This window comes from Colossoma macropomum, unplaced genomic scaffold (assembly GCF_904425465.1).
Source record: "Colossoma macropomum unplaced genomic scaffold, Colossoma_macropomum, whole genome shotgun sequence".
NCBI lineage: Eukaryota > Metazoa > Chordata > Actinopteri > Characiformes > Serrasalmidae > Colossoma > Colossoma macropomum.
The window spans coordinates 1,057,080-1,080,078 of NW_023496051.1; the positions used below are offsets into that span (position 1 = coordinate 1,057,080).

At 38.7% G+C, this 22,999-nt stretch overlaps 1 protein-coding gene across 1 annotated transcript; it reads right to left on the minus strand.

Annotated features, from left to right (window-relative positions):
- Positions 1 to 11,724: 11,724 nt before the first annotated feature.
- LOC118804630 (adhesion G-protein coupled receptor G7-like) lies at positions 11,725 to 22,677 on the minus strand. Its single transcript, XM_036565184.1, has 7 exons — positions 22,546 to 22,677; positions 22,266 to 22,378; positions 19,321 to 19,652; positions 17,938 to 18,019; positions 16,746 to 16,904; positions 15,668 to 15,827; positions 11,725 to 13,855 (listed from the first exon to the last, which is right to left on the minus strand). The coding sequence occupies exons 1-7, from the start codon at positions 22,546 to 22,548 to the stop codon at positions 13,652 to 13,654; spliced, it is 1,053 nt and encodes a 350-aa protein (XP_036421077.1). The 5' UTR covers positions 22,549 to 22,677; the 3' UTR covers positions 11,725 to 13,651.
- Positions 22,678 to 22,999: the final 322 nt, after the last annotated feature.

Sequence of the window (22,999 nt, forward strand, 5' to 3'; positions counted from 1 at the left end):
GTTATCGCATTTGCTATATTATTATTGCTGACTGCAACATGGAAAGTAGTTTCTAACCAATTACAGTGTTTGTACTGTGTGTTGTGTGTTTCTTGACCCGTCACAGTTCCAGTGTTTTTTGTTGGTGTTTTAGAGAATCAAAGTGTTCATGCAATCCAACAAACATAAATTATTTGGCATAAAAATGCAGGACTAAATTTTAAATTGCCAATGCATTCCTAATATTTTGCAAGGTGTATCATTATCATGACATGTAGCAATATAATTGTGATACTAGCGATAGGCAACATATTGTCTATATCACCTGCTTAACATTTACAGTGCAGTGTAAGTTTCTCTTTGGTGACATTTTTTAACAAAGAAAATGAGTCAAAACAAGTTGCCAAGGGGTGTACCCAAACTTTTCCATAGTCAGGTTTGTAAGAGCACCCACACTCAGCAAGAATGGTCTTATTAACTTTATTACTATAAACTTATTAAATGTACTAACAATAACTTATACTAAAGATCATATCACAAAGTGATACTATGATGTATTTCAAACTTACAAGAGAATTTCACAGATTTTTCTAAACTTATATAATAATTATTTCATTAACATGATTATTAAATGCATAATGAATAGTTAAATTATTAAGATGTAAAGAAAGTGGTTTGGTGTGAAATCTAGAGTCAGAATCGGTCAGAATTGTTCACAGTGGTGGTGATAGGAACCAGATGTCCACCTCTAAAAGCTCCCTCACAGAAAGTTATTACATGAAATGGTTATGAATACACTGCCTGATGCCTAAGACATTTTTATGCATGTGTTTTGAGAGAAGGTTTTTGTCTAAAACAAGCTTTTGTTAATCCATCTATGGTGGAGTGCATAAGGCAAAACAGTCAGCCAAGTCAACGTATTTTCCACTATTTTACCATAATCAACATTACATACAAAAACTTAGAAGACGTGTAGGTTCACTGGTAGACTGGATAGTAAATTAAATTTCTATATTTGTGTTGTAGATCACCACTGTAAAGAAAACTGAATTTCCATTTCACATTAAACCACTCTGAATGACTTTGTTAACATCTCAACCACTGAATTATGCAGTATTTCTAAATGAGCAGGTTTTAGGGAAAAACAAATAATCAGATGATATTCTTAGCAAAAATTTAATTGCCCCAACAACAACAACAACAAAACGTACCTGAAGCAAGAATTAACAGCAGACGGAGATCCACCATGTTCACTGACAGGATCTAAACCATAATAATTCCAAAGAAGCTTCACTGCAGTTTCATTCAGTGCACAACTGCATGAGGAAGTACAGTAACAAATTAATGCTCAGCCACAGTTGAGACAAAAGCGATTAGTTATATCATAGTGACCCAGATGTCAACCAAGATTTGGCTGTAAACATTTTCCAACTGCTTTCCATACATAAAAACAGACACTCACATATATAACTTTAGACTTTATCTGTAAAGGAAAAGCACTGTGAAAGCACAAAGGGGACATTATTGGTAACGCTTTAATGGAGTTGTCCAACTTCACATCAATAGTAACAGCAAAAGTGGACACAGAAAGTTTTTTCTGTATTTTTACTGCTTCTACATTGTATTATAATTGTGAAGTATGAAAGACACATGGAGTTATGCACCAAAGAAATGTTACACAAATCAAGCAAACATTTTAGATTCTTCAAAGTGGTGTCACTATGCATCAGTGCAGCTTTGCAACCTCTTCAGTTTTTCCTCCAAGTAGCTTTACGACAAAAGAGGCTATTCCAAGAAGACTGCTACTGATCAAACACTACTGGTCATTTGGAATTGCTGGTCTTATTTATAAAATACACAGGTACACATTAAACAACCACTAAATTAAAAAAATCTAAAGAGGAACTCAACAAACAGCTTCTTCACAGACACAGAAGTTCCTCCTAAAGCCTGAGTAGACGGATAAATCAGTTATTGTTACTGGGATGTGAGCTGTACTGTTTGCTTACTTCATTATACAGTTGGTAGTCCTGCTCAAGAGATTGAGTGGACTGAAGGAGATAAACAAATGAACAATGTTGAGAATTTTAGAATTTCCTTCAAATCATAAGCAAAGTTTAAAGATATTAAACAAAGAATTTCACAAAAAACTGGCAACGAGTAACAGCAGAGAACAGTTTAAATTACATAAAAATTAGAACTGCAGAACATTAGAACTGCAGAGTAATTTACTTTTTATGTATTTTAACAGAAAACGTTACTGAATACATTTAGAACAGAGTACTTAGTATTCAGCCATCACTGCTTTTTCAAAGTATTCTACCCAACTCTAGTAATAACCTATACAATATAGACATAAATAGTGCCACTTAAAGGTGTTTAAGACTGTCAGGCTCAGACTGAATTCAGACACTCGCAAACCACACCTAAGCAAACAAACAAATAGCCCGCTAATGCTCTAGGAACAAAGAAACACACACACACACACACACATTTTCTAAACCGCTTATCCTTCTAGGTCACGGAGGGAGCTGGAGCCTATCTCAGCGGTCATTGGGCAGAAAGCAGGGCACACCCTGGACAGGTCGCCAGTCCATCGCAGGGCAGACAGACAGATATATACATTAACACACACACTTAGGAACAAAAACAATTCTTCGCAAATAACCTCCGGCATCAACCAGAGGAGGATGGATTCCCCTTCTGAGTCTTGGTTCCTCTCAAGGTTTCTTCCTCCTGCTCTCAGGGAGTTTTTCCTTGCCACTGTCGCCACTGGCGACGCTCATGGGGGCTTGGACCCGGATTTCTTTCTTTAATGCTGATTTTTCTGTAAAGCTGCTTTGTGACAACACCTGTTTTAAAAAGTGCTATATAAATAAACTTTGCTTGTTTGCTTGCTTGTTAAGCTAAAGCACAGGCTTATATACTAAACTAACAAGCACAAGAAACAAGGAACAGGTGTGGATAATCAGTAATCAGGTGAGGCAGACCAGTGTAGAGTCATGTGAAGGAGATCGGAGATCATGTGATACGGTGTGGAGTTCTGGGTAACGGAGCCTGGAGGTTGGGAGGCAGAGACAGCGGGAATGGAGGGAAGCGAGCGTGACAGTCTCTATGTCTCTATCTCTCTCTCTCTCTCACATTCTCGTTCCCTTTTTGTGGATCCTTTTGCCTATATTTTAGATTTTTGTCAGAGCACCTATTCCACTGACTAATAAAACCTGAACGCTATCATGGATACGGCTTGAGCTGGTCAACCACAGGCTTGAGGCTACAGGTGGCCCCAACCCTTTCCAGGTGACTTAGAGACTGGGGCTGCAGGCGAGTTGGCCTTTGGTGGGGGTTTCCAGCAAGACTTAGGCATATACTTTTACTTAGGCTCATGTTTCACGCTAAGTCACAACACGTAGGGACAGTGTGCATTTGTTACAGACAGGACTAGAATACATAGGGTAGACCCTGAACAGCTTGCCGTTTCTCTTGGCCTTAGTGGTTCCTGAGCTCGTAACACTTTCCAGACTCTAGAAACACATTGTGGACCCCTGTCTGATAGAATGTCCTCAGAAATACCGTTTTTCCTGAAAATGTGTTTATAAATGGCCTTAGCCATCTGAAAAGCATCAGGAGTGGCAAGGGAAAGGTACAAATCAAACACTGCGGGTAAAACCTGTCACTGGTAGTCAAGATGTTACCATAACCCCCTGATGATGGAAGATCTGTAACAAAGTCAACGGCTATGTGGGATCAGGGTCAACTAGGCACAGAAAGGGGCATTAATTTCCCTGGGTGTAGTGTCTTAAGAGTCTTACATGGAGATACGAACAGAACATGACGAAATGAACCTATGAACATCAGCCTTCAATGTCTCCCACCAGTACCGGTTTGTGTTGCTGAGTGCGGGTTTTGCCAGGATATCCTGAAGTGAGTGAAGAGTAAACCCAAGAAGTAAGGCGATCTCTGAACCAGTCTGGGACATAAATTTTATTTGGAGGGCAGTGAGCTGGTATGGTGATGTCTCTAAGGGCGAGGCTGATTTCTTCATCTAATTCCCAACAGATAGAAGCAATTTGAATTGACAGGGGAAGAATGGGTCCATGAACTCCTCTTTGTCATTCTGATGTATGCGGGACAGGTATTGGCTTTGGAATTACGGGTAGCTGAACAAAATGAAATGTTAAACTGAAATGCATGAGAAAAAGAGTGACCAATGAGCTTAAGGCATTTAGCTGACCATAAAAGTTTCTAGGTTTTTGTGGTCTGTGAGGACTAGAAAGGGATGTTGAGCTCCCTGCAACCGGTGCTGCAATTCTTCTAATACCAGTTTTACTGCTATTACTGCTTTATTGCTGTAACTGCGTTTTGCAGGTGAGAGCTTGTGTGAAAAAAAGGCTATAGGATGAAGTTTAGGGGGATCCCCTGCTATTCTGGGACAGAACTGCACCAACTCCACATTCTGATCCATCTATCTCTACAACAATAGGTAAGGATGGGTGTGGGTGTCTGAGAATGGGGGCAGTAGCGAAAGCAGTCTTAGGTGCATTAAAGGCCTTCTCTGCCTTGGGACTCCAAACTAACTTTTTTGGGGCTCCTTTAAGAAGAGCAGTAAGCGGAGCAGTGATAGAACTGAAGTTCGTATTGAACCTTCGATAAAAGTTAGCAAAGCCTAACAATCTCTGAAGTTCCTTTACTGATGTGAGGACAGGCCAGTTAACCACAGCCTCTACCCAGTGGTCATTCATGACAACCCCGGTGGCAACTTATTACAAAACCCAGGAAAGAGACGGTCTGTAAGTGGATTTCACATTTCTCTCACAAAAATTTGATTGTCTAGTAACCTGGAAGTACTTGGCGAACATGCAGAATGTGAGTGTCTAGATCAGGGGAATACACCAAGATATCATCAATATATGCTATGACAAACCTCCCTATCATGTCACATAGAATGTCATTAATGAAAGATTGAAAGACAGAGGGGGAATTAGAAAGGTCGAAAGGTATGACAAGGTACTCGTAGTGACCTCTAGAGGTTAAAAACGCGGTCTTCCATTCATCTTCTTCTCTGATTTTGATAAAGTTGCAGGCACAGCATAGGTCTAGCTTGGTGTAGAACTGAGCTTCCCTGAGCTGTTCAAGGATGACAGGAATGAGCAGAAGCGGGTATGCAAATTTTTGGGTGACATCATTAAGTGCTCTATAGTCTATACAAGTCCACCACCTTTCTTTTTAACAAAGAAAAAGCTTGAAGCTGAGGGAGATGTAGAGGGTCAGATAAAGCATTGAGCAAGTGCCTCATATACTGATATACTCCTCCATAGCTTTCTCTTCTTCTAGAGTTAGGGGATATACTCTGGATTATGGAAGGGTAGCCCCCTCTAAAAGGTCTATTGCAGGAAACAGGAAAAACACTACAGCTAGTGTTGGAACCGGTAAACTGGGGAACATTACCAGTCAAATGTTGAATCTGGCTAGACAGATCCTTAACAACGGGTGATAAGTTAAGCCAAGAGACTGTTGCTCGTCCTGTTGTGATTTTAACTCACCGATTGATTGAGTGAAGCCGGTGAGAAGCTGGCAGTGTTGTCCCAGGAGCTGGCCCTAAGAGTTAACAGCCTGTAGGACAACGTTGAGGTCTGCCATCTGCATGATGGCCAGGTATTCTGTCAGGCTCAGCCAGAATTCAGATGTTCACAGACCACACTTAAGTAAAATACATTTATTAACAAAATGAGAGTCCAAGATCAAGATCAGCCAGTCCAAAGTCAAAAGGCAGAACATGAAAACAGTAACTAAGTGGGAGGTCCAAAAAGCAAAGTTCAGAGGTAAAAATCCAGAAACAAGGTCAAACCAGAAAACATCATAATACTTAAAGGACAAGGCAAAAAGCAAGGTCGAACAACAAACAAGACAATGGTCATACAAGATAAAGCAAACAGACAGATATAAAGCTCTATAATGTTCTAGGAATAAAGTTAATACTTGGCTAATAACCTAATCTAAAGCCTGGGCTTATATGCTAAACTAACAAGCCCAAGAAACAAGGCCCAGGTGTGATTAATCAGTAGTCAGGTGAAGCAGTCCGGTGTACAGTCATGTGAGGGAGATCGGAGGTCATGTGATCCTGTGTGGAGACTTTTCTTCAAGTTACTGACCTTGAGATCTCCACTTTTGAAATATAATGAATTCTGGATTTTATTATATTGTTATTTTTGATGTTCTACAGCTTTCTCATTCATTTTAGACTCATCTACAGCTCTGTTCATCATTCTGGACATATCTCACTGTTCTTCATTGTTATTTACAGCTTCTTAATGTCCTACTAACTAACTGAAACTTATGAAATTGTATAGGATGAGCATATTAGAATGATTGTACATCTGTCTTGTGGAAAGCAGTAACTCCAGACTACCCTTTGAATGCTGGCATATGTTAAAACTACGCTGGCTACTGAAAAGGACTTGTTAAGGAAGCAATTCAGACAAAATAGTAAATTTTTTGTTGTGGAAATGAATTCAGACATCAGCTTCACTATTTTAAAGACAAAACTCAAGTGTTTAAGCATAAGCCTTTAGATCAAGATGTCAAAGATTAAGAAAATCTACCGTTCAATAAGGTGGGTCATATCTGTGAACTGATATGATTGACAGTACATAAAAAGACTGCTTTCCCATTTTAAATGGCGCTGCAGCAGGATGCAGTCTGGAATTCCAAAAGCAAACATGCAGGCCAGCCCTCAGCTCCAAGGCAGGTGTGAACAGCTCAACACACAGTTTCGTGCACATAACACATTAACCTTGACGCTCTCCAACCAACCAAGCCTGTCTGTCCATCTCTCTCTCTCTACATGTGGACGCAAGTGTGGGCTGTAGTCAAATCAGTGGTTCGGATTTGGAAAGCAAAAGAATTCCATGGTACCTGCAACAAAAGTGTGCAAACAGCTATAATAACCTGATAACCTCTTCATAATGCCAAAAACAAACCTGCACTTAATAACAGTAGAAAGAACAGCATTACCATCATTTTTCAATAACATGTATTTTTGTTGATTATATTTCTTTGTATGTGTCTCTGTGCAAAAGTCTAAACAACCCTGGTCAAATTATATGCTTATTTTGGAAATAAGTTAACATGTTCTCTACATTTTAACGCACAGTTACGTTAAAAAAATATTTTTTTTGCTGAATTAACATACTGGGAATTGGGAAAAAAATTAAATGCGGCCTGTGCAGAAGTTACGTCATGTTTTATATTTTTTCCGTTTTATTTTTTTCAATATCTCAGCAAATCTCAACAATTAAAGTTCTAGCGGCATTTCCACACAAACGCTGTTAGACGCGGAACGCTTATAGGCCATGTTCAGCATGGTTTTCTCAACACATTTAGCTAACCATGCTCATAGCCATAGAACATTTCAGTGGGAAAATGCAATGCTGTAGTTATTCACTGACCAGTTCTATGTTTATGTCTATATTGTGCCACCACATCCTGCGTTAGTTCAACTTGATCACACGATCACTAAGTAAATTAAAGCAGTTCACCATTTTATTCCACCAATTAATATAACCAACAATCTAACAACAACTACTAAAGAGGAGAGGAGCTGTTTAGCTTTAGCTTAGCATGCTAACAGCTCTACTCACCACAGAACAGGTTTGATCTACAACGAAAGCTGAATATCAAACATGTTCTGTGGTGTTTGGATCTGTAGCCTCCTAGCTAGTCTAATGTTAGCTGGTTCCTTTCTCCTACTCAGCAGCCATCCAGCTTAGCTACTAGGGCTACAGATCCAAACACCACAATTCAGGTTTAGTTGTCGCTCTGCTGTTAGAAGTATGACCAGGCTAAAGGTGCCACCCACCACAGTACAGGCTTGATTTAAGCTAACTGATGCTTAAATAACACATATTGAGAGAATGAACAACCATTTCTGAGAGCACAAAGTCTATGACAGGTGATGGAAAGACAGTTGAAATAGATCATGCTCTGTGATGTGTGGATGAAAAAAGATGGAAAACAAAACCGTATAACTGGTCTCACGAGTCTGATCAGTGCAGAATTTCACCGTACAGCGCTGGGAACCACTTGGCTCTACAGTGAAAAATGAGCCTAATAGTATTGCACAAAGAATGGCTAAAACATAGGTGAATTATGAATTTCTAAAGAACTATTGAGTAAATTATAACACAATAAAAATGCAACATATTGGTCCCTTTAAACAAAATTATATAGCACCAATATCCAAAACTTTATACTTTTAATGTTTTCTCGTTACCCTTGTATCATTACCCTTTTTAATAAGCGTGCACCAATCTCTCCATGCCATTTGCCTTTCAGGGCACCAGTGGTTCCATCTTAAGAGGTGCTCTATGTTTTATTTATCCCAATGGAACTGATGGGCCTTTGGAGGCTGGGGGTATGCAAATGTGGAAATGTGGAAATGGAATAAACAGAGAAGAGAGCCTAATCGCAGCCCTAACTAGGCCTTACTAGGATTTGTTATAGCCTGCTAAAACCACTTATTTCTCATATCATTTTTTCTCATAACCATGCTTTAACTTAAAACATAATTTTGTTGTAAACCAATGTAATTTTTAAACTGCATCTAAAAAATAAAAAAGCTTAATAACCTTAAATAAAATAAAAAAGGCTCCTTCAGCCAAGGCATTTTGATGGCAGCCAGTACGAAAGGAAATTGATTTTTAAAAAACTGTTAATACACTCTTTATAAGCGAAATATTTATAAATACATATCAATGAAGTTTTTTTTTAACTCAATTTCAGTCATTCTGTAAGCAGTTATTGGTTGTTTTTTATGTTTTTAGATCAGGATCTAGAATTCCAATTTTTTTTTTTTGATAAAAAAAAATACTTACCTAACATTTATTGCCAGTTTATTAGGTACCCTAATCTATGTTATACACCTAAAGACTACTAGGAATAATATACTGTCAAGTGTGCTTGTGCTTTGAATTTATAGGATATGAATGTGTCAGTCAGGGATGTCATTGTGCTTCATGCAAAACCAATTGACACATTTGAATCATGCACATTGTTGAAGCACCATGTTTGTGAGTGTAATAGATTAGATATACCTAATAAACTCACTGTATATCTTGGTAGCAGTGACCAACAGTGAAACCTTGGTTTGAGAAAGAATGTACATCTACAAAAGGTACTAGTAGACCTGTCACAGTTATAATTGCCTGATTGTGATTATAACCTAATTACATAACTTATTTGAGCAGGCCACAGTTATTTTCCACAGTTGTTAGTGGCCAGAATCATATACCTACCTTGCTACAAACATAATATGAATTGGGTGCATTCTCTCCAGCTGGATTTAGTCCAGGGGTCGGCAACACGCGGCTCTTTTACTGCCCTGTTGTGGCTCCACAGCATAAATAGATTTTTAAGTAAAAATAAAATAATCCTCCTTTACAGTAAAATAAAGCTCTGCTGATCGTTCAACACAGTTTAACAATAAACGGTCTGAAACGCTGGAGTTAGTGTAGAACTCCTTGTTCAACCTTTAACCCTGGTGCGCAGACCACTGGTCACCACAGCAACACAGACAATCTTGCTTAGCTAGCTAATGAAACGGCAAAGCGCAAGATTTAAGATGAACGTTGATCATTTGGAGATGAATACATCACTTAAGGTGGAACAGGAAAATCCGAATGAGAAGCTGGCGAATGAGAAGCGACTTCAGCCTGGTAAAAAATCGAACATTAAGAGACATTCTACAAGAAATTGTTCTACTTTTGCGGAAAAGTTTCCTGCCAGAGATGCGAGAAAAGCTTAAAGCAGAGCAAGAGTAAGTCCGCATTTTCATTTATATTATATTTTTTAGTCTATACTAGCACTGTAGCACATACTGAGACATATTTACAGCCAAGATGGTGAAATAAATTCAATAAAATGGACATGAAATGTTGTGGCTCCCAAGGTTGTAGATTTTTGTTGAAACTTGACAAAATGGCTCTTCTTTAACATTTGGGTTGCCGACCCCTAGTTTATACAAATAGATGTAAATAAGCAGAAAATGCAACAAATAAAACATGTCAGGCATTTAAAGAAAACAGCAGATGACTGGTGTCTTATCACCTTTAAAGGGTAGCAGTGAGTAATATTTGTTTATTTGATGTTTATTAAATACACCTTTAGAGCAGAAGTTTCCAGTCCCGGTTCTGGTGATCCAACACTACGCACATTTCTGTGCTTCGTCTCCTCCAGCTCACCTCATTTAAAAAATGTACCTAACAAGTGCCTCATTTTCTGGGTCAGGTGTGCAGAGTAGAGAAAACAACGCAGAGCATAGGGTCATCAGGCATTGGGAACCTCTGCTTTAGAGGGTAGTGATGAGTAATGTTTATTTGAGCTTCAACTGTGTGACCACCTAAAAGCTACTTGGTACTGACAGCTTGAAATTAATTTGTCCACTTTAGTACTTAATTGCATACAGTGAACAAACATTTAAAATGAAAATGAATTTGTTATTCACTATTATCCATATCGCTGCTGTCGGAAGAAAACCTTGTATCTCCATTTTTGTCTTTTTTCAGTTTTTGACATAATTTGAAAGAACGTGTTACTCTTTACATTGTATGTAAATTTCATGATGAATTTATCAAAAGAAACAGCCTAAAATGACTTGGAAAAAATTCTGGTTCCATTGACTTACATTAAAAGTAAAGTAGCTTTTCTTTCCTTCTCCTGTGAAGTTACCATTTTGGAGATAAAAGATTTTCTTCCGACAACAGCGAATTTATTAAATTATTATCAGATTTCGATTTGCACATTCAGTGCCATGGTTAAATACTCCATATGCACATACGACCACATAAATCAATCACATTATGTATTAATGCACCAGTACTGGATAAAAGCAGTAAGTCACTCAATGCACACAGTACCTACATAAAACACACAAGCTCAGTTAGGCTAGTGTACACCTACAGCATGGTTCTGAAAGTTCAGTTAACCCCTTAAAATCCCAGGCTTATTACATACAAAGTCTTATTATTCAGTAACTACAGGGACTTCAGTGCAAACTGGCTCAGCTATTCGTAGGTTATAGAAGTGTGTAATAAAACTTTGGGCCCATCAGTGGGTCCAAATAAAATAGTTTGAATGACATGTCAAATGTCTGTAAGTATTTTTTTTTGTATCACCCTGAGAAATTTTTGACAACATAAGACTCATTTAAGCTCTGTGTGTGGAACACAGGTAAGGTATTCAGCTTTTTTGGCAACTAAAAAGTCATGAAATTATCTTCACTTTAGAATATAGTACTCAAATTGACTTATTGAAGCCCTGTTTATCACCTTTTAAGCCTCTAATTAGTGATGACCACAACTCCACTTTAGAATATAGCACACAAATCAACTTACTGAAAATCTATTTAGCTCTTTTTAGCCTCTGATTAGTGATGACCATAACTCCACTTTAGAATATGGAACAAATCCTGAAGTATTAGCGACTTACTAAACTCTTATTAGCTCTAAATAACAATAAACTCCAATAATGCAACAACACATCGATGCTATCTAGAACCTGTAGAAATCACATGCTGCCAATTGTACACTGTATACAAGATGTGATTTTGGGTGATAATTCATGCTCAGTCATTCAGCATAACAGGGTATTAGGAAAGTGCTTATTGTGAGTTATAATGACTAATAAGACAATTATTCATGATTTTCATGTTACAGATTTCTAATTATGTATTAACACAGGTCATAATGAATAAAGTTTAATACATAGTGAAAAAATCATTTAGAAGAGTCTAATTCAAGCTTTATTGAAAAAATAATTAGACCGTAATAAGCCACCAACATGTGTTCCTTAAAATAAAGTGTTACAGCTTGGATATAAGATAATCCACTTGTAAAATAAGTGAAAAGACAAAGAAAAAAACAAACAAAAAAAACAGGAGTTCAAAAAATGACAAAAGATAGAATGAGAAAATGTGACCCCTAACAACCACCCGCAAGACCTGGTAGACCAGCAACACTGTCCCGAGCAGTGGGGTGTAGTTCTTCTGCTGGCCAGTTCATATTTTTGTTCCATTTCTGTCTATTCCTGAGCCACCAGCTGCAATACGTTGAAAGTCCACTTTGGCAGAGAGTCCTGAACTGGGCTGACCATCACAAAGGATATTCAGCAGTGGTAGGCAGATCAGAGGGGTCTGCTTTAGGGATGGGACGATATGAAAATTTCTTATCATGATATCAGCGACCAGAATGATCCTGGCTTGCATTATTATTGTGCTAATCATTATGGTGCTAACCAAATTTAATTGATAATGAGATTCAGTTGTTTGAACACAGCCTTGCTTGAATGCAGCAAACCTCTTTCATATTGAGGTTTACTTTCAGATTTTTTACAAGCAGTAAAGGCACTTGGCTAAGATCGAAAGAAAAGGAAAAACATGCTGTAGAAAAGTATCAGTCTGGAAAGGGTTACAAAATCATTTCTAGCTCTCTGGGATATCACTGAACCACAAATTGAGAACCCTTGGAATGTTGCTGAATCTACCAAGGTGTTCCCAGCCTGCCAAAATTTCACCAAGGGCACAAAAACAAATCATCAAGGAAGTCACCAAAGTGTGTGTAATCCTCCACAACATCACAGGAACTACTGGTCTCTCTAGCTTTAGCTCAGATATTCATGACTCCACAGTAAAAAAAAAAAGGGAATAGCAGCCACCAACCAGCGTTATTGCTTGTCTCACATTTGCCAAAAAGCACCTGGGACAACTTCTAAATTCTTAGACACCAAGGTTCCTTTATATTTGCCATAACGCAAGTTATCTATTTCACAGTAGGCACGTCATACCAGCATTGAAACATGGTGGTGGTAGTGGGAAGGTATTTGGACAGCTGGCTACTATTGAAGGAGCCATGAATTCCTTCCTTTCTGTATCTGAGAGTTCTTAAGGAGATTGTCTGTTAATCTGTCCATGATGTGAGCATATTCATATTCCATCCAGTCCATGCTTGGAGAAAACCAGGAGAACATTCTTTCCTTTCAATGTTAATGGAACAATGTCACATTGTTGACTGTTCCTACTGAAACACTGGGGGCCAGCTGAGCAGTCTTTGTGACTGAAGCTCTCGCCACGCATGCCCCAAAATGAACCCTCTGAAAAGTCACTTCGAAAGTCACTTCAATCTTTTCCTTTTGCCATCTTGCCATCAATGGTCAACCGGGCCTCCTAGGCACTATCCGAAAGCATCTGCACTCACTATGTTTCTTTTTTCAATCATTCAGGTATTTTCTGTCCCTCATCTCTATTATTCTATTATTCTGTCAACAGGTTTTTCTGTTCTTTCACTAAGTACATAGAAATGTGCCAAAATTATGAATACTGCTAGTAATTGAACTTATGCTGCAAAATTACAGTTGGTTGCACAGACGTTTCAGCATACAGTGCTGTAAAAAGTAAAAGCACCCCTGGTCAAATTGCATGCTTTTGATTTTCTGAACATTACCTGACCATTTGCGGAAAAAATAAAACCTAAAATGTGGCCTGTGCAAAAGTTGCAGCACATCGTATACTTTGTTTATATGTTAAGCTCAGCAAAAACATGTCATTTGACTGCAAACCCTGTGAAGTTCATGTCACATTTGTTTTTCGAGTAGCTAAACAAACATTTTACATTGGGTTTTCTGTTTAGTCGTACGTGTGGTTTGGTACTTGCTGATCAAAGTCTGTAGACTTGTAGCTTTCTGGGAGATCTTTCTCCTTCACTGGCCATAGGTGGTAGCTCATCCTGTGAACGGACACCTCAGGGGACGGAATGGACTTCCTGAAGATGGAAAACTTCTCCTTAAAGATTTTTGTTCTTAAGGTGAATAAAACAAAGATCTGAACACCCTTTGGAAAGAAAACACAGATTTTATGGGTTAAATACTCAATTAGAAAAAACACTCTAAACTTAATATCAAATAATACACAACATTGAAAATTTATATTAAGATTTATCTTAATTCAAAGCTCTTCTTAGGTTCTAAAATGTATATTATTGCTATTTCATTCTAGTTAAACATAATATAAATCTGTACTGCATTAGTACTTTTGTTTATTAACACACCATGAAGGTCGCCTGGGGGTTTCTTTATGATGCAATGACCTACTCATTCTTTCTTAAAAGCATGTTCTTTGTTGTCGTTTGTGCTGTATGACCTTTGAGAGATAATGAGATACTTTCAAAGCTGCCCTATTTTGCAACATGTTATGATTTTAAAGGTCTCAAATTATTTTATTTTTTTTATGCCTACAGTTTTTAATAGTTAATCTGCATATATGGATCGCCGGTCGCACCCCATGACAGTTTTAGACTTTGGGAGACATACACTACAGGGACAAACGTATTGGGACACACCTCTTAATCAGTGAAATCAGGTGTTTCATTCAGTCCCATTGACACAGGTGTATAAAATCAAGCACCTAGCCATGCAGTTTGCCTCTACAAACATTAGTGAAACAATATCTCGTTCTAAAGAGCTCAATGAATTCGAGAGCGATACTGTAATGAGATGCCATCGCTGCAACAAGTCAGTTTATGAAATTTCTTCCCTCCTAGATTTTCCATGATCAACTGTGAGTGGTACTATTGAAAAGTGGAACTGTTTAAGAACCACAGCAACGAAGTGTTAGACCATGTAAAGTTACAGAGCGGGGACTGCAGCGTTCCAAACCTCCTCTGGCATTAACATCAGCATAAAACTGTGCACCAGGAGCTTCATGACATAGGTTAAGGTAGACCCCTTAGTTCCAGTGAAGGAAAATCTTAATGCTTCAGCAGAACAAGACATTTTGGACAATTTTATGGTTCCAGCTTTGTGGGAACAGTTTGGGGAAGAACCTTCTCTGTTCCAGCATTAATGTGCCCCCAGTACACAAAGCAAGTTCCATAAAGTCATGGCTGGGTGAGTTTGGTGTGGAGGAACTTGACTGGCCTTCACAGAGCCCTGACCTCAACCCCATCCAACACCTTTGGGATGAACTAGAACAGAGATTGCGAGCTAGACCTTCTGGTCCAACATCAGCGTCTGACCTCACAAATGCTCTTCTGGATGAATGAGCAAAAATTCCCACAGACACTCTCCACAATCCTGTAGAAAGCTTCCCAGAAGAGCGGAAGCTGTTATAGCTGCAAAAGGGGGACCAACTCCATATTAATGCCTATGGATTTAGAATGAATCATAAAAGCTCCTGTGGGTGTAATGTGTAGGTGTCCCAATACTTTTGTCCATATAGTGTAAGTGCTAAAATTAACTTAATTTTGATGCACTGAAATGCACTCACATAAAAAGGTATTGTGAAAAATTGTCATATGTGTCAGATATTTATTAAATTATTTACCAGAAAAATAATGCACATTTCAGTATCATATCATTTATACGGTTGTATGCAAAAGTTTGTGCACTCATTCCATGCTTTGTTGCAGTGAAAATAAGTTAACACATCCTCTACAAACAACAAATATTTGCTCATTTAATTCACAATCACTGTTTATATGCTGAATTTAATATATTGGAGAAAAACCTAAAATGTGGCCTGTGCACAATTTTATATTGCTTAAAAAAGTCCAAAAGTATTTCCATGTCCAGGACTCCCCTTTAAATTCTATCATGGCTAGAGAAGACATTTTAACAATAAACAGCAACAGATTCTTAATCACACCTGTGTGGTGTTGCACAGACAGAAGGCATAGGTGAGAATATTATGTTGGATTGGGTCAACAGAGAGGAGCATGAAGTAGCCGATGATCCAGGAAATCCCCAGCACCACAGCCAAGGACACACTGCTCAGCATCTTCTTCCGTAAAGGGGTCACTTGCGAGCTGCAGAAAATAAAAGAACAAAGTGCTGTATGTGGTACCAGGCTGATGAGTGGGATGAAACTAAGACCTAAGCCTGTGTTTAAGACCCCAGTAACTACTGTAATTAATTGTATTATCTAATAACTACTACTATGCATACGAAATGGCCAATTACTGAGATCAGGTGTTTCAGCCACATAAAAATCACCCATATAGAGTTCCAAACAGCCTCTGGAAGCAACATCAGCACAAGAACTTTGCATTGGTAGCTCAAATGGGTTTCCATGGCTAAGCAGCTGCACACAAGCCTAAGATCACTATGTGCAATGCCAAGCCTCGGCCAGAGTGGTGTAAAGCAGGGGTTCACAACCTTTTCCACCCCAAAGCCCACTTGTTTATAACTATAAAGCATAGCGGCCCACAGAAAATTAAAATCAACTTTTTAAAAAAACCAAACATGCAGATAATACTGACAGTACAGCACTGACGTGCTGATAGAATAGGATGAAATTCCATCGTGTCATCATAAAATGCATTCCCACCAGTAGTGCACTGAACAGGGTTCGGTTGGAAGCGGACCGAGACCCACGGGTTTTGCCGGACGAGTTCAGCGAACCCGAATACGAGTGCGATGGACTAAAGAAAAGGAGTCTGGGGAAGACCCTTTTCTGTTCCAGCATGACTGTGCCACTGTGCTCACAAATGCTCTTTTAACTGAATGGGCACAAATTCCCACAGACACACTCCAAAGTCTTGTAAAAGCTTCCCAGGATAGTGGAGGCTGTAATAGCTGCAAAGGTCGGCCAACTTCATATTAACGCCAATGGTTTTGGAAAGGGATGTCCAACAAGCTTATATAGGTGTGATGGCCAGATGTCCACATACTTTTGACAACATAAGGTATTATGAGAAAGTACTGTGAATTACAGCAATACACACCTGTTGAGTGATTGGTTAGTCCTGCAGGTGGTGAGTGCAAAGTAAAAGAGTACAGCAATGTTGAAAAAGATCATTAGAGCAAGTGGGAGAAGAAAACCCCAGAACATGGGCTTCCGTACATCAAACTCCTTGTTGGCAGTCAATGCAGCCAGCCAACAACTGCAACACACAGACACATAAACAAAGTCAGATATCCCAATAATACTACATCAGATGGTTAATAGTGATCTATTATCAAATAAAGTAATATATGGTAAGTTTTGTAATATAATTGTTGACTCAATATTGCATACAGTAATATATACAGCAAATTAGCGTAAAATGTATACAGTGTTTTTTTTGTGCATGTTCATATACACTATCACTGGCCACTTTATTAGAAATCCCTACCGTGTGCTTCCACCCACTGGCCACTTTATTAGAAACACCTACCTCATGCTTCCACTAACTGACCAGTGTATCAGAAACAACTACCTTGTGTTTCCACCCACTGGCCACTTATTAGAAACACATACCTTATATGTCTACTCACTGACCACTTTATTAGAAACACCTACTTTGTGCATTCACTCACTTGCCTCTTTATTAGAAACACCTACCTTGTGTTTCCACTCACTGGCCACTTTATTAGAAACACCTACCTTGTGTTTCCACTCACTGGCCTCTTTATTAGAAACACCTACCTTGTGTTTCCATTTTATTAGAAATACCCATTTTATAGCTGTATTATTTAGGTGTACAATTACACTTTATAGCACAGTGTATCAGCCTCTGTCTACACCATTCATCACTGGTCAGTTTCTGACCACAGGGCTGCTCTTGTCCAGATGTTATTTGGGTGGTGGTCCATTCTCAGCACAGCAGTGACACTTACATGGTTGTATGTGTTGCTGGTACGAGTGTATCAGACACAGCTGTGTTAATGTGGTTTGCATAATGCTAAACTGGTGGCTATAAGATTCCAGTACTTGTTAATGGAAACTTATAACCACCGGTGGTTAATTTGGTTGGCCTCATAGCTCCAGTGCAAAGCTAAAGATGCAAACTTAGAACACCATGCCTTTGGCTGACTGACTACATTTGGGATAAGGGGGAAAACTGTGTTAACTTGCCATCGAAACATCACTTTCAACAGACAATTTTGGCTGCTAGATCCTAGCACAGCAGAGAAATTGAGAAAAAATTTACTTACAACTCCTCCTGTCGGTAGTTTAAGGGTTTATCTGGTCGGTATGTGGCTCCTAATGAGATGCCAACTATCACAGCAGGGAAACCTGAAGGTGAGGGAGAAAAACGGTATAAGACAAACACTTTAAGCTTAAAAGTCCAAATTTTAAATTAACAATCTACATATACAGTTTTGTAATGAGTAAACCACCCAAGTAAAAATTCAATCTGGGGTGTTTTATAGCTTTGCTCTAAAGACACAAAGAAACTGGCCAAAGAGACATGATAGACTGAAAGTCTTGCTAGATTTCTCTGAACACAACAAGAGCTAACAGAAAAATCATAGTGGTACCCAGTGGCAGCATGCAAGACAATGGTGACCAGTGAAAAGGAGGACAGGAGCATTATCAGAGGAGAGTTTTAACAGTGTCAATTGTTGGGGATTTGGAGACCTCTCTGGTGGAAATGTGTAACTGCATGCAGCATGTCCATGTCCTTCGGACCCCTTACCCGAGTGGATGAATCTGATAATCGCGACCGCGTTGAAAGAGAATTCAAAGAGAGCTCAGTCAAAACTTGGTCAAACTCTCTTTGAGCATGACGTTAAATACATAAGGATATATGACATGGTCCAAAAAACCTGAGCCAAGGCTTCTGACTTTTAAAGTCAGTGTAACGTGACACATTGGCAGAGGAGTTAGACATGGCCACTATCACCATATATCTTCAGCCTGTATGCAGAACTTATAATAAGAGAAGCAGAACTGGAGGAAGATGATTGAGGATTCCGGATTAGTGAACGACACATCAATTAACTTCAATATGCAAATGATACACCACTCACAGAGGAAAATCTGGAAGACCAGAAGGTTCTAATTAAAGTGGAAATATGGGACTTCAGGTCAATATGAAGAAGACTAAGGTTGTGATGACAGGAAAGGCAGCTAACTTTACCACTGATGGAGAAAATGTGGAGATGGTGAACAGCTTTTGCCTCTTTGGATCATTTATTAACAATAAAGGATCCACCACTCAAAAAATATGACACAGATTGGCACTCAGGAGAACAAGGAGGAAGGCATTTCAAACAATCTCCAAATGCAACAATTTGTCTCTACAAAGAACAGAATTGTCCAGACTGTGGTCTTCTCCGTGGTTCTTTATGGAGGTGAAAACTGGACAATAAACAAGGCAAGATGGAGAAGACTTTTGACAGTACTTGGACGGCAAATAAAACAAATTGATCCTGGACCAAATCAAGCCCCACCTCTCACTCGAAGCCCAGTGCATAAGAGTCATCTGAACTTTCCCTAAATCAGACCTTGAAGGTCAATCCGTTGTTTCCTTTGACTGCTACTGTAAATCCTACATAAGAAGGCAGTATTTCTGACAGGCTGTGGCCTCTTACCCCAGCCGGCTACGATGGAGATGGTGTTGAAGTTTCGTGGTGGACCCGAGATGGCGTTTTTGATCACGAAGAAGATGTGGGCAGCGTACAGGGTGCTCCAGGTGAACGTGGCCAGAAGAAAATACTGCAGCAGGGCAGCCATGGTGGTGCACGGTCCCTGGTCCGGTTCCCGGTGGAAATCAGACTGTGGGACGGAGTTGATCTGTGACGGGGCAGATGCAGCCTTATGTTGGACCGGGTTGTTAATGCCGAAGATGAAGAGGAGGTAGAAGATGGTCATGCTCACGCAGATGCTGACCATCAGAAGAGTGGGGCCCATTCCTCTGGACTTTCTGCAGACAGAAGGGTGTTAAAGGAATGATCCAAATTTTGCCTCTTTATTTTTGCACTGGAGCTACAAGGCCAACATTGCTAACAAACACTGGAAGTCAATAGTCACCCAAATCAGTTGTGTAAAGAGATCCACCAAACGTCTCTCAGCTTACTGAGAGACCACAAACCACATCCAGGTCTTTGTTACGGTGGTGCAGATTCACCAAGCTATAAACCTGAACAAAACTTCACCGTGTAGCTGAATGCTGGGTGCCAAATTCTGACACATGGATGCTACAGATAACGTTCGCAATGTCTGTTGTTTCCTCCATGAATGAACATGAATAAATGTTAACGTTGTATTTAGCTAAAGATATGTTTATCAACAGAAATAACAGAAGTAACAAATGTAATCTAGTATCCATATGCTTGCATGACATGCGAGCACAAAATTCAGCACAACACATTGTCTATAGTTGCTTTTCATGGTGATCACAGTGAAATTTTGTTCATTTTTATATTTAACACTAAGTCATACTGTGCTCTAAACCACATTGACAAGTCTGCATGACCTTAACGAAGAGCTGGACGCAGCTTGAGCGGGTCGAGAGAAGTTTTGGAGCTGTATTTACAGAAAAGATTTGGGTGACTATTGGCTACTTTTTAGCCAAAGGCAGGTCTGAGTATTTACAATTACATTACCGAACCATTATGTTTGTGTAGGCTAAAAAAAGTGCTCCAGTGAACTTCAACCTAATCTTTATATGCCACATGTGCACTAACAGCAATTTTGATGCATTTACAAAACACATTCATAACAAAGGCCAATGAGCAGGTGTTTAGAGTCAACAGCTTCCCTGTTCATATCTAAATAATTCAAGGAAATTAATATACATGCTACTCGACTCCACACTACAGGTGCAGCACATATAGAAGAAAACTGCTGCTTTAAAATGCAGATAAATGTATAAAATGATCATAATATGATGCTCCACAACTTAATAGGTTTTAAAAAAAAAATTAGCTGGTCAGAAATTAAGAAATTTTAGATGTTATTCCATAATAAATAGGATTATAACATAAGTATATCAGCTCTGTCTGAACAAAAACCACATATCTACAAATAAAGTTACTTTACGGGAGAAGGAAAAACTATTTTAAATGTAAATGCAAGTTAATATAACAAGATTTTATTCTAAGTCATTTTTAGGCCATTGTTCTCAAATAATACAAAAGAAAAACAACACAAATGGTCAGTGATTTTTTTTTTATATTAGAAAAATATAACATTATAAAAATACAATAATTATTATTATTACAGTATAACATTGAGAATCCAGAAGCTATAATAAAACTGAATATCTAGAATACCTCAGATGTGACAGGTGGTAATTAAATATTGAGGCAGATAATTTGATGAGAAATAACAATAAATAATTTATAATTTATGAACTATAAACATTATAAACATTGCAGTCTATTATAATACTTCAGAACTTTTGTCTATTAAACCACTGTATGTAACTTAGACATATTGCAATATGCACTTTTATTTTTGAGTAAAATGTCAACAATTATTATGATAAGTACTTTGAAACTTTAGCACCCTAAAACAATTTGATAACAAAATTTAGCCTGAGCTAAACTGAGCAGAAAGGGTCTCTGAAATACACACAGTCATGAAAAATTGGCTTCTTCTTTAAGTTTCTACGAAGTAATTTTAGAGACATTTTGGTGCCACCTGGTGTTCAGAAGCTGCCATGCTTCAGGAGCAACAGGAATATACTGTGCTAGTTTATAATGAACACAAACACCCAGATAGACTGACATGGATTCTGCTTCAACTTTACATTATTTCCTCAACTGCTATTATTTGCAGTGGCAGTATTAGTACTAGTAGGCTTTGGGGACAGATGCAAGGCCTGTAAATAACATTATAAACATTGCAGATAAATAATTGCATAAAAAATGTATCTTGAATGTTGCTTTTGATCTATTTAATTGATCTAATGTTTACAGGTATGACTGTATGATTTTATGACTTTATGTTTTATAATATTTTATTTCATTCACTACATGTAAATGTTTGTCTGATACTGTGCACTGTGAGCTCCTGTAAACAAAACCAAATTCCTTGTATGTGTAAGCATACCTGGCCAATAAAACTTGATTCGGATTCTGATCTGCATTGGACAGATTTGGCTGATATTTCAAACCAATATTTTATGACGTACACCAGTCAGGCATAACATTATGACCACCTCCTTGTTTCTACGCTCATTGTCCATTTTATCAGCTCCACTTACTATATAGGTGCACTTTGTAGTTCTACAGTTACAGACTGTGGTCCATCTGTTTCTCTGCATACTACATACCCCTTTTACCCTGTTCTTCAGTGGTCAGGACCCCCATGGACCCTCACAGAGCAGGTACTATTTGGGTGGTGGATCATTCTCAGCACTGCAGTAACACTGACGTGGTGGTGGTGTGTTAGTGTGTGTTGTGCTGGTATGAGTGGATCAGACACAGCAGTGCTGCTGATGCTTATCAGATTTGTCATTGTTTCATTTAAAATCTCAAACAAGCCAGAATCATGAATGCTCACTACAAACCGAACCGTATTAGCTTCTTACCTCGTCAGGATCTGGAACAGTACTGTGATGACCAAGCCCGCAACAGACAGAGCACAGCCGATTATACTTATCCAGTCTAAAGCTTCAGAATATTTGTAGTTTGGGCTAAAACTCTGCAACGAAACACAATATTGACCTGATTAACTTCTGTACATAATATTCATTATTTCATAGCAGAATGGAATGGACATGGATGTTATAATAACCAATGTTTTGTGAAAATGACCCTCTGAAATAATGCCTTCCGCACCCCCCACAAGTGTTAACAACCCAGGCTCACCATTAGCACAGCAAAGTTAGTGGTGTGTGTACAATTGCAGGTCAGGGAAGCAGAAGAGGAGTCTGAGGCATGAAGGACGTTGTGACTTTGACACAGCCTTCTGTACTCCAATCTGTCCGGTTGTAGTCCCAAAACACGCACGCAAAGTCCTGGATGCTCATGGAGGACGGATTCTGAAAACAGCCACCAACACTGCCCAGATTAGCATCTCCGTGTTAGCATAAGCTGTGTTTAAAACAGACTTTTCCCCCTAGCTTGTTATTCTCAACATTTATGTGAATGTAGTGGGCATCTCATACACTACAGCAGTGATTTCCTAACATGCTGCCTCTCCCTGACCTAACACTAATACATCTGATCTCATCACATGATTTATCAGTCTACTCAGGCTTTAGCAGAGCTCAGTAACACTGAGATTAATAACTGATCACATTGATTTATCAGTCTACTCAGG

Excerpts from the sequence above, each read along its gene's own strand:
- LOC118804630 (XM_036565184.1), bottom strand. Across the intron at positions 16,905-17,937 it reads AACTACCGACAGGAGGAGTT|TTGTTGGCTGGCTGCATTGA; the intron begins GTAAGTAAATTT and ends TGTGTGTTGCAG. Across the intron at positions 13,856-15,667 it reads GTCTGTGCAACACCACACAG|GGTGTTCAGATCTTTGTTTT; the intron begins GTGTGATTAAGA and ends TTCTTTCCAAAG.